The 14,046-nt window shown below is 36.1% G+C and overlaps 1 protein-coding gene across 13 annotated transcripts in view; it reads left to right on the top strand.

The window, feature by feature from the left end:
* The first annotated feature begins 92 nt into the window (after positions 1–92).
* The window catches only part of HELQ (helicase, POLQ like), a 45,934-nt gene continuing 31,980 nt past the window's right edge, over positions 93–14,046 (top strand). For 2 of the 13 annotated variants that reach the window (XR_005028987.2, XR_005028985.2), the window contains exons 1-8: positions 97–463; positions 1,451–2,168; positions 5,485–5,663; positions 6,196–6,396; positions 6,821–6,893; positions 9,598–9,695; positions 10,915–11,013; positions 12,284–12,429. Coding sequence is in view for 8 of the 13 variants with exons in the window: in XM_036906359.2 (XP_036762254.2) it covers positions 269–463; positions 1,451–2,168; positions 5,485–5,663; positions 6,196–6,396; positions 6,821–6,893; positions 9,598–9,695; positions 10,915–11,013; positions 12,284–12,429 (1,709 nt within the window). In the remaining 5 variants the exon portion in view is untranslated. Of the gene's footprint in view, positions 464–1,450; positions 2,169–5,484; positions 5,664–6,195; positions 6,397–6,820; positions 6,894–9,597; positions 9,709–10,914; positions 11,014–12,283; positions 12,430–14,046 lie in introns of those variants that run through there. The other 11 variants (XR_005028984.2, XR_005028983.2, XM_036906360.2 and 8 more) reach the window with 9 other exon arrangements.

Below are 14,046 nucleotides of genomic sequence, written 5' to 3'. Positions count from 1 at the left end.
CCTGTGCAACACTTTTTGGTTCTCGACCTTCCCGCCCCTCAAGCACAGGACACTTATGATTGGACAAGGAGAGGGCGGGCTTCTAACGCTTGTATCTCCGCTTCCGGTCCGACGGCCCTGACAATTGGCTTGTGGTCTTTCTTAAAGGTGCGGAGGTGAATGCAGTTTCTCCGGTTCCTACCCGCGCTGTCCCGCACTCACCGGATCACTGGGGTTTGGCAGCTGGGTCACAGGGCAAGACTTCCGGGCGGGGCTCTCAGCCCTTGCCATGGAGGAAGGTGGTCCCCGCATCCGCCGGCGGGTGTCTGTTCGCAAAAGGAGCCGTCCTAGCATAGGGAACAATTTTGCCGCCGCCACCGCGGCCGAGCTCAAGCCCAGTGATGAGAAGGACCAAGAGGAGGAGGAGGAGGAGAAGGAGGCTGGCAGCCGGCGGCGGCGAACCGCGGATGTGCGACCGGCCGAGGTACAGCGCGATCAGGGCTCTCATTCCGTCGGTGCTTCTTCCTGTTTCCACCGCTTGGGGCGGTGATACCAACCCAGGGCTCCCACTGTGCATGCCCTCTGAAAGAGGGCTGGGAAACCAGCTAGAAGGCACAGAACTTGAAACACCAAAATTTGGGCAGCTCCCTTCCCAACTGCAGGCAATCGACCAGTTACAGACTAGCTTTCATTTGCTTACCTCATCTTTGTTATTGCCGTTAATCCTCACTTGTGAGGTATATATGCGTATTTTTAAATAGATAACGAAATGTAGACCCCAAGACAATTGTTTACGCAGCAAATAAGTGGCATGACTGAGACGAAAACCAGACTTTCAAGTTACTGCCGTTCCTACCGTACTAATAAATTCTACCATTTATTGCAGACCCATTGTGTGCTGGGTATTTTGTTAAGCTATTTAGATTATCTTTTAGAACAGAAACCAAGCCCTGAGAAATTAAGAAACTGCACTTCTGACGTAACTTATTTTTAATCACTTCACTATAGTGTGCTATCTCCAAATTTACATTCAGTAAATACAGTCAGTGTGCAGACTCCCTCTCAGTTACAGATTCTGATGAAGAGAAACTGGAGAGTCCAGTGGTAGAAGCATGGTATGTTTGTTACAGGCCAGTCTCTGTAGATTGGAGTCTGGGAGGAGAAGGGATACTGCTGTTATCAGAAGCGTCCAGTTAGAAAACATCCCAATAGATGCCTATCAGTCTTGCTACCATTTTAAGGATTTAGTACTGGCTTAAGAATTAGTATTTCAGCGTCACCATTCGCTAGGAATGCAATTTAGGCGACTCACTCAACCTCTCTGGGTCTCCATTTCTTCTGTAAAATGAGGACGATAATGTCTCTAAGCCATATGTGATCATATAATTACGTATCGGATACAGCCCAAGACTGAAACTTTTATTCTTAGTGAAGCTACAGTTGGCCATAAATCTTTTTATTTTCTTTCCAGAATAATGACAGTGAAGAGGACATGTTTGGTGACTATGATAGCTTTGCTGAAAACTCTTTTTTAGCTCAAGTTGATGACCTGGAACAAAAATATATACAACTTGCTGAACGTAGAAAACATGATACAGACCTTGCCACTGAAGATCTTTGTTCAGAGCGCATCAGACATACCGAACTCAGCATTACTGCTGTAGACAGCTTGACTGAATTAAAAACAGATGAGCACACAAAGAACCCAAGTGGGCATGATGATGTCTGTATTGAACCTGGAGCTGATCTTTTTTTTGATGTGCCTTCTTCACAGGTTTTATACTTTGAAAATTTGCAGAACTCTTCAAATGATTTAGGCGATCTCTCTTCTAAAGAGAAAGATTGGAGCTCCTTCTCTCACAAGACTGTTAGTGAGAAATTGCTCCATAATAGCATAGAACAACCTCAGCAAGCGGATGATTCTGCCTCTAAGGTCAGAACTAGTTCAGATGTGAATAGGAGAAAAAGTCTTAAAGATCAAATAAAAAGTGCCATGACTGGAAATGCCAAGGCCCAAACACCAATATTTTCTAGGACTAAACAACTCAAAGAAACTCTCCTATCTGAAGAAATTAATGTTGCTAAGAAGACAATTGAGTCATCATCAGATGACCTTGGTCCTTTTTATTCCTTACCCAGCAAAGTGAGAGACCTTTATGTTCAGCTCAAGGGAATTGAAAAATTATATGGTAATGCTTTTTGCTAGAATGAAAAGAAACTGCCATCATTACCATAATAATAGTGCAAATCAACAGAGAGCAGATGTTTCCATGGTCATATTTCTCAACTTAAATCAAAATATCAGTCCTCTCTCAGCTTTCCATTTCTATCCTACTACCAAGCCTCCTTCCCTGCTGTTCATGGCGTACTTCTCAAACCTTTTATCCTGCTGCCTCCATTTCCTCACCTTGAGTAATTCCCAGCCCACTCCAACTTTGGATTCTGTACTCTCACTTAAGGTGCAATGAGTAGGGTGTCTAAACCCTATGGTACTTTTAATTTTTACCTTCCCTGACTTCTCAGTAGCTTACCTGACACAATCTACCAGACCCTTTCTTGACTTGACATTCCACTCCTGTTTCTTTGACAGTCTATCCACTCCCTTGTTTCCTTAGCTGGTGTTTCCTTGACTGGCTCTGTCTTCTCTACCAAAACTTAGTTGCTGAAATTCCTCTAGCCTCTCATATGTCTTGAGTGAAAGAAGTTAATATTAGTGATTATTGACTTATTCATTAAAACTAAATATCTTTAAAGACAGATGAAGTTTAAAGTGCAGAGAGATAGTATTAATAGCAATGTATCTTGTAATGTTTTTTAAAAATCCCAGGTCCTTGCATTTATTTCAAATATGTGTCATTTTAGTTGCTGCCATCCTAAAAGATCAACCTATCAGCCAATCACTTCATAAATATTTTTGAAACTTTTCTGTTAGTATCTTCTGAACCACATGAAAACATGGGTCCTCATCTCAGGGAATAGACAATCAGGTTGGAGAAGTAGGACTGCAGGAAACAAAGTCTAATATAAGACTCTACAAGAGTCTAATAAATTCTAAATTGTGAGGTTCACAGTTTAATAGCTAAAGGTGTGTATTGCCGTTGAAGTAGATGTTAACTTCCCTCTGCTTTCCTCCTAGCACCTTGTTCTTTGTTTAGTGTTCATCTTCTGCCAGAGTGGGTACTCTGAGGACTGGACTCTTAAGTCATCTTTTTCTTACCTAACTAACACTGTGCCTGCTGGGTAGGTTCTCAACTGCTGGGGATTGTCAGCCTAGTTGTGAATGCTGGCCCTGTCACTCAAACACAGGTTTTGCACTCAGAGCCCTAGTTCCTCATGTATTAAAAAGGGATGACAATAATAATTGTTTTTGCAAGTTTTGTTCTGTGTCAGGGCATGCCAAATTAGAGTAATGACTGTCAGTAATTACATTGGCTACTTCTAAAGAAGAATTTCAGTAAGTGACAACTTTTTAAATCTCTTACTTGTAAATCTGGCTTATTGACATGACCAATTTAAAAGATAAATATGTATGCTACTTTTCATTGAGTGAAAGCAGTCTTTCTCAAACTGCAGTTCCTGGACCTCAGCCTCAGCATCACCGTCACCTGGTAACTTGTTGAAATGCGTGTTCTCAGCCTCCGCCCTAGATCTAGAACTTGGCTATCTGCTTTCACAAGCCCTTTAGGAGATTTTGATGTGCCTAAAGTTTGAGAACCGCTAAGCTAGAGACCTTCCCTCTTAGACTGTTACTTTTGCCTTTGTATCATAGAATTACATGCTTAATGTATTTTGTATAAATGTTCAGAACTAAGTTAATGTAACTTCTTTTAGTATCTGAAGATAAATGATGTGCCTAAATATTTGTTATTTTGGTTTTTTTGTACTTTAAAAATCTAAATTGGATAAAATGTGGGCATGGTCAAGTTGTATTTTCACACAAACATCTGCAGTTTGGTAACTAATGGATAATACCAGTATGGAGTATTTTTTATTTTTAGGTATTAAATACTAAATTTAAGTATTTTTAAAATATTTTTAAAGAAAATAGTTACCTGCAAATATTTGGGAGTCACCAAAAAGGCATAATAAATTAAAGCCCTTGGCTATCATCAGATGTGACTATTTTTAATAACTTAGTAATATATCCTATTAGTCGTTTTTTATTTAAGTTGTTTAAAAACAAATGTTATATATTCAAGGCCACCTTTTCTATGCATATATTCTTTTCTAATATCTGTACCTAATTGGGTTCATACTATCCAACACATTTATGATGTCTTTTATTTTTACTTAACTGTCTCCTGAGCATATATATTTCAGTCTACCCCCCATTTTCAAGCTGCAAAAAATTAAATCATAAGATTGTATAAGAATTCATGCAACTTTTACCCCTTGATGGCTCATTACATATAAACAATGCTATGAAGAATATCTTCACATAATCTTTATGTGCTTTTGCTTTTATTTCTACAGTTGCAGAGTCCTAAAAGTAATTCTGGTAGATCAAAGACAATATGCAGTTTTATTTTTCATACCAGTGGATTGCTTTCCAAAAAAGATTGTAGCAGTTTTTGCTCTCATCAGCCATATACAAGAATGCCTATTTGTTCCCATTCTTATCAGCTCTGGTTTTTACCTGTGTTTGGCTTTTTTTTCTTGTTAGTTACTTGTTATTTATTTGCCAACCCATTAGGAAACAGCTGGCATTTTTTCATGTATTCATTAGCCATTTGCATTTCTTCCTGCTGTGAAATACACCTTTTGCCTGTTTTTCTAGTGATAAAATACTAATGCACATTTTGAAGACTTTTGAGGATCCACATTATCAAATTATTCTACAGAGTAGTTTTACTAGTTTTTATATCATGTTTTAGATCTGATGTGATCCTTTTCATGAATTCCACCTTGCTAAGTTGTATAAACCCTAGATATGCCAGTTAATAATCCTCATCTATGTTTTAAAGAGTCTTAAAATTTTAAATGGTACTCAGGCCATTCAAAGTTCAGCTCCCCATGAGAGAGAAAGTTGAGTAGTCTTCCTTGGTTTATGCAAAGCTTCATAGATTTTTTTTCTGTCTATCCCTATTTCTCTGTAAGATAGTGTTTGGGTGAGTGGGGAAGGAAAGCTTCCATAATCTTACAGAACATAAGAGGAAAGCCTTGGAATTCACACAGATCCTTGTGCTGTCCTTTAGCTCCTCTAATGTCCCAGATGACACCTTTTGTCCAGCAGGCCACCGCCTGCCCTTCTGGAATTGGAGACTTACGTCTGTAGCTGCTCCACGGGTGGGCTATAGTTCCTACCCAGCTGACCAAGCCTGGATTGGACTCATCAGCTGTGCACATCACACACTGAGGATTTTTGACATTTAATATTGATGTATAATTATGTTTGTCATGAGAAGACTACTATACAGGGTAGACTTTGATTTTTACTTCTTAGGAAACTTCCTTGAGATTGAGATTACAATAGGGGGAAATAATGCTTCTTTTCTAATTCTGCAGAATGGCAACATACTTGCTTAACATTGAATTCTGTGCAAGAAAGAAAAAATTTAATATATTCCTTGCCAACAAGTGGTGGAAAAACCCTCGTGGCTGAGATTTTAATGCTACAAGAATTGCTTTGCCGGCAGAAAGATGTCTTACTGATCCTACCATATGTGGCAATTGTCCAAGAAAAGGTGTGATTTTTTTTTTAAAAGGTGGTATTTGCTAGTATTTTTACTTTAAGATATAAAAACTATCATAAATCATAACTTTATTGACTGAGAAGAGGAATCTATTAATGAATTATTTTTAGTATGTGCAAAAGCAGTATGGAATACTCAATAAAAATCCTTTTAAATGCCAATTACATTTGAAGAAAGTTTTATTTTTTTCTGAACTGGTGGATTAAACTATTTTTAAATGTTCTATTCACATTTAGCCTGATTTTTCAAACGAACTAATTATTTTATCAAAACAAATTACTTATTCCAATCTTTTTTTACATCAGAGGAAACCATTGAAATTTATTTTCACATTTATTATGTAGTTTAAAAGTTGCATTAATTTTGTAAACAACACATCATGACATTTGTTAGAGATGTGTGTGTGTGTGTGTGTGTATCTGTGACCTTGTTTCTGATTAGTATTAAACACTTTTTGATTTTTTTTAATTCCTGTGAGAATTTAGTAATTCTAGTCCTCAGTTTATTTTAACTAATATTTTAGATTTCAGGTTTGTCAAGTTTTGGTGTAGAACTGGGTTTCTTTGTTGAAGAATATGCTGGAAGCAAAGGAAAATTTCCTCCAATTAAAAGAAGGGAAAAGAAATCACTTTATATTGCCACTATTGAAAAAGGACATAGTCTGGTGAACTCCTTGATTGAAACTGAAAGGATTAGCAGTCTGGGTCTGGTTGTGGTAGATGAGGTTAGTTACTACTTTTATAATTTATCAGCATTTTTATTATACTAACATTTATTATGTAGCTCTGCTTAGTACTCCTATGAGAGTAAATAATTTATTTCAATACAGAGACAATACAGATGGTATTTTATGTATAGTAATCTCAAATTTGCTTTTGTGTCAAATGTTTCTTAAAGGATGATTGTATGTATGTTCAATTTTATGATGGTACTTATGAATTCCAGATGTGTCGTGATGCTGCCTCCATACCTCACTAACTTAAAATACCAGTGAAATAATGCGTATGTACTCCAGTTGCCATATCCAAAATGCTTAAGAGTTACAAAGCGAAATTACTTACTCATTTCAAACAAAAAATATATGCATGTTCTATACAGGCCTTATAAGTGGATGTACTTTTCTCTCTTTTTTTTTTTAAATCTCATAGCTGCACATGATTGGTGAAGGAAGCCGTGGGGCTGTACTGGAAATGACCCTAGCAAAAATTCTCTACACTAGCAGTGAGTATTTCTTCAAATGTGGTCACTAATTGATTTATAATCAAGAGACCTATAAAAGAATTAATTATATCACTAACTAGATTATGTAACTTAGAGTATAGTATGTAAGTTTTCTGCCTTAGTTCTTTATTTCTAAAATAAGCTTATGAATTTTCATTGGAAGAATGAATAAATGAGTAGAATTGTAAAGATAAATGAAATGAACATTTGAGGACATCCCCTATCAACATCGTTATCCTATAGTTACTAGTTATGTGTGCTTAGGCATGTGACTCAAGCTTTCTGTTTCTTCATCTGTAAAATGAGGGTTATTATGGGTACCAACCTGGTGGGATTATTGTGAGGACTGTGGGAGCTAACACAGGCGAAGCACTGAGCAGGGCCTAGCATTAGCGCTCCAAGAGTGCTGCCTCCACCACCATCCGTCGTCACCATACCCATCGGGCAGGATATGTAAGGAGACACTTTAAGGAGCTATTTTGCAGCATCAGATAGCCTTTAAATGTACATGAAATATTTGTTCTAAATGTCTTCTCTGCTATATATTAATATGCTGGTGCAATATTAGTTAAGTCATTGCAATAGCTTATATGGAAAAATTATTAATTATGAAAGTAGAAACTTAAGAACTGTTTTTAAAATTTTGATAGCAATGGTATTTAGGTAGGTTGTAGCACTTTCTAATCATTTTTTCAAGAAATATTTATGGAGTACCTGCTGTATGCCAGACACTGTGTTAAGCACTATGGATATAACAGTGATTAAATGAGTCCTTGCTTTCCTCAGACCTGGATTTTAATGAAAGTGAATAGATAATATGTAGATAAACAGGAAAACATGGTATGTCAGATGGTGACAAGTTCTATGGAAAAATAGAAAGCAGAGAAAGAGGGGAGGGTGATCACCTACTTGTCAAATCCAGTGTACACTGTCTTTATCTTAATTTTTCTTCAGCATTTGATTATCATTCTGTTTTTAGTTTGGGTGCTAAAACTCCATTCTCTCTTGGTTTATCTCCTATCTGTCTGTAAGAGGGATGATGTGTTAACATTGAGAGAGAGCACAGCATGTTTGAGGACAGATTCTGGATTCAAATCCTAGCTCACGTTTAACTCTGTATGTGACCTTGGGCAAGTTATAGAAACTTTGCCTCTGTTTCTTCATGCATCAAAAATGGATGAGAATAGTAGAACTTTCCTCCCTGGACTGCTGTGAAGATGGCATGAGGTAATCTTTGAAGCATCTAGCACAGCACCTGCACATAATGGACGTGTGTTTGCTGTGCTGTATACTTATTTGTCTTTCTATCACCAGTGCTTACACTTCATAGATATTTGAATGAAAGGAATCTTTTTAGTTTTTCTTCTCCTTTGTGATACCTTTCTAAGCATGTTTATTATGTACATTTGTGTTACCAAAAACTCATCTTAGACTCTTCTTTTGTTTCTTACTTCATACAGTTTCTGCTGATTCGCATACATACTCATGACATCAAGTGCGTTCTGTGTGCTGATGGCTCCCAATTTGTATTTCCAGCTTACACCTCTCTTCTGAGTAATTTTTTCTGCCAACTGGACACTCCTACTTGAATATCCTGTGAATAGCTCAGATTCACCACGTCCGAATCTGAATTCCGTGCCACCATTTGCCAGCCAGCCAAGCCAGAATCTCATAGTCTTCACTCTTGCACATCTGTCAACAACCAGATCCTGTCTGGTTTACTTCATAGATGCACTATTAAATTCTCTTCCTCCTGTCCCTCTTTACTGCTAAATACTCAGTTCAATACCTCGTCCTGTCTTACCTAGATCACCACAGAAATCACAAAGTTCTTTGCCTGCAGTCTTGATCACTGCCCTCTCCCCGCCCAAATCGCTCTTCTTCAGTGCAGTTAGAATGATCTTTCCCAAATGCAAATCCAATTAGTGCATTTTACTCTTTGCAATCCTTTAATAGCTTCCCTTTGTTTCTACATAAATGCCACGTTTCTTCGCACAGCCTTTCTTCATTTGGGTGCATGCTCACCTCTTCAGTTTCAAAGTCCACCCTTATGGAGTAGGAAGAGACCACACATATTCCTCTCTCAGATAACATCTTGATAATTTCAAGGCAAAAGACAGCAGAAATAAGTATTTGCTAAGAAGGTTTCTTTGGGTTTTGATTCAATAACTAAGTCAATGGGAAGCAACCATTTTGTACTGCCCAAGAAGTCATGCAGCTTCATGAATTTTACTCCACCTTTTATTGGAAAAGAAGTTAACAACCTGATAGTAGCAAGACCCCATAAGGACTCTTCATGTGGCAAGAGTTTTGAGAACTAGTCAACCCTGGATCCTGCACTGTACATCTGCCTATACCTCTACCTACAGAACATACTGTGATTCTTTATACAGTGGTCCAGGTAATCAGCAACAAGCATATTTATACTCATTATTGCTGTTCAGAAATTTTAAGGAAGATCCTACTTCTCTCCAAGTTTGAAATTTTATGAAACTCTAACTAGTAATTTTCAGAATACCTGAAGGTTTCAGTCTTTGATTGCCAGATTAGCACTCTGGTAATGTGTTTCTATTTGTCTTACATCCTCCCTCCTTCTCCTTCTCAAATCACTCAGAAAGAGTTCAGAATACAAAAGGCTTGCTGAAATTACTATTATGATATATTAACTAACATATTTTCCTCAATACTTTGTATTTTGTTTTAGAAACAACTCAAATTATTGGTATGAGTGCAACATTGAACAATATTGAAGATCTACAAGAGTTCCTTCAAGCAGAATATTATACCAGTCAATTTAGACCAGTATGTACCGAAGGTTTGCACTGTACTGATTTGTTACATATCATCTTACTTAGAAAGAAAAGTAGCAAACATACTATGTTAAAAAATTCTATGGAAGCAACATAACTCCACTATGCTTTTATGCTAGTGCTAATTCTAATAAGAGTTTGTGCATAGAAAATGTTAACTGTGTGGGGTCAGGAATCTTGGCATGGTCACTACTGTATCTGTAGCACTTGGAACATGGACCTTCAATGAATATTGATTGAATGAAATTTTCCAGACCCATTCTATTTTTCTATTTCCTATTCTGCAAGGTAAATTTTTTCATTTGGTCAAAATTTAATGATTTCTGTTTTGAGTTATGTAACTTAAGCAGTTATCTTAAATTTATCTTGAAACTTACAACATTTATCTTAAATGTTGAAGTATTTTCAAATATATATGCTTTGGTAGTTTAATGCTTTTTTAATAAGTTAAGATTTGACATAGATTTAAATTTAACCCCCCATAATAGTATTCCCAAAGGCATGAAGAAAGTAAATAAATGTAATTCTTAGTTACTTGGAAGAATCTTTTAACATAATACTCTGTCTGCAATACTTGTATGCATGTTCTTTGAATAAGTTTTCAGAAAATAATTTTTGAGAATCTTCAAATTTTAATTTGAAATTTGATATTTTTACATTTGTACAAAATATGAGAATTTTCAAGAGATATTTTCTAACCTTGTCAAATTAAATGCTATTCTTTTTTTTTAAATGAGCTTTACTTACAAATTTTTTTTCTACAAATACTTAAAAGTAGTATGGTGGTTTAGAATTAAAACAGATGGTGGTGGCCGAGTGGTTAAGGTGATGGACTAGAATTAAAACTGATGGCTAATAAAACAAAATTTTGTATCTTGAAGAATAACACAAATAACTCCTTAGTGAAAGATAGAGTGTGAACACTTTTCTCATGTACATTCTTCTTGTGACAAATACAGAAGTGTCTGGTTTCCTTTTAGATATGTGACTGTTCAATTCAGAAGTATCTCTTCAAGGATGTTAATCTGTGTTTTGATATAAGGGAAAAAGAGACAAAGAAATGATAGAGAAAAAACTTAAGTAGAAGCATATTTTATATACCTTAGAAAAGCTAAAATTTTTATATAAATGTCTTTACAATATCACAAAATTTAAAACTCTGGAAGGGGGAATATATATAGTATTAATTGCAAATGTCCTTTTAATACAAGGTTGAATTAAAAGAATATCTGAAAATAAACAGTTCAATATATGAAGTTGACAGCAAAGCTGAGAATGGCATGACTTTTTCACGGCTGCTCAATTTTAAGGTAATATTGATAACCCTTGAATGTTAAGTTCACAGTCTTTGTGCCCAAGTGCCCCAGGGCACCACAGAAGTTTCACAGGGGTACCTTGGGTTGGTTTAGATATTTGAGAGAAACAGCTGATGTTTGACCTCTGTCAGACACCATTCAACGACTACTACTCAAGGTAGTTTCCAGTGTCAACATGAGCCATACTGCATTCCTCTCTATGACATCATATCTTTGTGAAGTTGGTGGTTTTTTTTGCAGTTACTATAAACAAATGCCATGTGAAAGTCAATGTGGGACAGGAAATGAGAGTAGCTATGTCCAAACTGATTCTAAAATTTGAAAACTGTGCAGCACCCCATTGTATGCGTATCCCATTAGGGGACTGTTGTGGTTATTTAAGAACAAAATACAAATATTTCATTCAATAATGTTTATTATTTATTCAAACGGCTACTAAATTCTGAGGAAATATATACTTACCAAGTTGTTTAGATCTAACTACCTAATAAAACTTGTTAGATACTTCTTTTTTCCTTGGGGCCCCATGAAGCAAGCAAATGTGAAGACCTCGCCCTTAAATGTGTATTTATTCAGCAGCAACAGGAAAACAAGAAACATTTATATGGACTATGTGGTTCCGATGTTGGTATATGAAAATGGTAATGCCCACTATATTAGTGTTCTATGAAGGATATTAGAAATGGGAGAAAGGGATTTTACAACAGTTTTAGAATTCTAAAAGGTATATTATTCTAAATCTGTATCTTATTAGTTTTCAACAAAAGTCAAAGAAAGTGAGATTTTAAATAACTACACTTTCTCCATGTTCTTTGAGTTCCTTGTGTCTGCTTGATAAATATATTTTTTATTTCTGAAAATATGTTCTAGTATGATTGAATCTATGGTTTTGAAAACTATTAGTAATAGCAAAAGGTATATCTTATTTATGCAGGCCTTTGACTGTTTTTAGGATCAATCTGTGTTCCTCTCTGGGCTTTTTTGTTCTGCATTGGTGGAGAGGGGCATGCAGCGGAGTTATTAATAACATTGACTACTTTCACTTCTTTAATTTAAAATTAAATACACCTAACAAAATCCTAATAACCTAAGAGAAAAGTGGGATTTAACATTTTAATGTTTAATATAGAGTTCATGTTTTAGATGATCAGGTTTATTAAGTGAGAAGTTCAAAATTACAGATGGTTTACCAACCTTCAAAGCACACTGGTAAAATGACAGGTTTTCATAGTTGCTAACTACCTTGTTCCTACATCTTGTGCAGTATTCTGACACTCTGAAAAAGATGGATCCCGATCATTTGGTAGCATTGGTGACAGAAGTTATTCCCAGTTATTCCTGCTTAGTTTTTTGTCCCACTAAGAAGAACTGTGAAAACGTTGCAGAAATGATATGCAAATTTTTAAGCAAGTATGTTAATCTTTTCAAAGTATTCTGTTCTGTTATTTTTATCGTGAATTACAGGTTGTATATTCTGTTTGTTCAACAAACTCTAATTACTTCCTGCACAACATTATATTTAGTTGTTGCACTAGATTTTAAAGGTCTGGATCTTGCAAAAAGTTTGTGAAATTCACCTATGTGAAATAGAAAAAAATTCTAAGGCTACATGTAAGAGAATGCTTACTAATTAGATGATGTTGATTATGAAAACCTAAGGAAACTAAATTATCATTGAGGCATTCTCAGTAAATCATTCCTTTTCTTAAAATAATTTGAGGTAATATAGCACTGGCTGAGTGATGTGGACATTGAGAAAATAACATTTGACTGGGAGACTTAAGGTTTATTAGTTATACCCTTGACTTATTTTGCTTTGTGATGACAATAGTTTATTTGGGTCATAAATGTTGATGGTTAATATTGAAGCCCTTAAAAATTTGGTTCTCCAGAACCCTTAGTTAATGAATTGTAAAGGATACTTGATACTTGCTTAAAGAGATAGGACTTAACACTTTCTTTCTGAAGGAAAATTTCCTCTAAAATAATTTTCCACATTGCTTGCTGCTTTCATAAGCTGAATGCTGAGTGTAGTTTAGCCCCTTGTTTTTGTAGCTGTTGACTAAACTGTTGAGTCATATTAAGAACATACTCTTCAATGTTATTCTGTAATTTACATGTAGACAAAGCAAAATCTAGGGCTAAATGGATTCTGATCTCAGTAGGGTCTTTAACACATGATTTCTTGAGAGTCCTGGGGTACCAGCTAGTATCTAATTATTTGCCTTCTTATAATAATTCACGGGAAGCAGGAGCAGTGGGATCACTAGACTGTGTGTGTCTGTTTAAGTGCAGGGACTGGAGATTTTTCCCAAGTGATTGTCTCAGTTTCAAGGAAAATTATCTTTTTTTTACAGCTGTTACTACTCTTGACTTCTAAGTCAAGAATGGCTTTTAAACACTATTTGCTGACAGCTGCCAAAGCTCTGGTTATGTCACTTTATCTAAAAATGGTATCACAGTGCTTCTTAGCCTAGAATGCAGGCTAACATCTGACTCAACTTACTTTTCCATCCTCACTTCTACTCTTCATTCACCCTGCAGTTATCCAAACCAAATTACTTCTCTTCTTTATTTATGCATTGAACTTTCCACATCATGCTTTCACTGATCATGTTTTACCCTCTCAGGAATGCACTTCCCAACCCCTTCATCACCACCTCTCTATACTGTTCTTCAAGATCCAGCTCAGATCTTAGTTTCTCCCACAAAACCTTCTCCACGTAACCATGTTTTATCTGGTCAATTATAAATAATGTCGCTCTTCTCTAAAATTATATGGAGATTATCCATATTCTCACCCCATTCAAGACTTTGCATGGATGGGTTCATAGTATCCATCCCTTTCAGGACATTGCACATTGGCTGGAAAGAATAACAAGTCTGCTGCCCCTACTCAGTGTTACTTCTAATTCTTATGCTGATGACTCTTGACCACTTTCTTCCCAATTCTTCATTGTTCTTCTTTGTCTCCTTGCCTCCCATTTCTCAACTTCTTATGAAACCACTAGCCTTCTGCAGTTAACG

Source organism: Manis pentadactyla, chromosome 5, assembly GCF_030020395.1.
Source record: "Manis pentadactyla isolate mManPen7 chromosome 5, mManPen7.hap1, whole genome shotgun sequence".
NCBI lineage: Eukaryota > Metazoa > Chordata > Mammalia > Pholidota > Manidae > Manis > Manis pentadactyla.
Note: the sequence above shows the minus strand (reverse complement) of the source record. Positions and strands in the feature narration are given on the sequence as shown.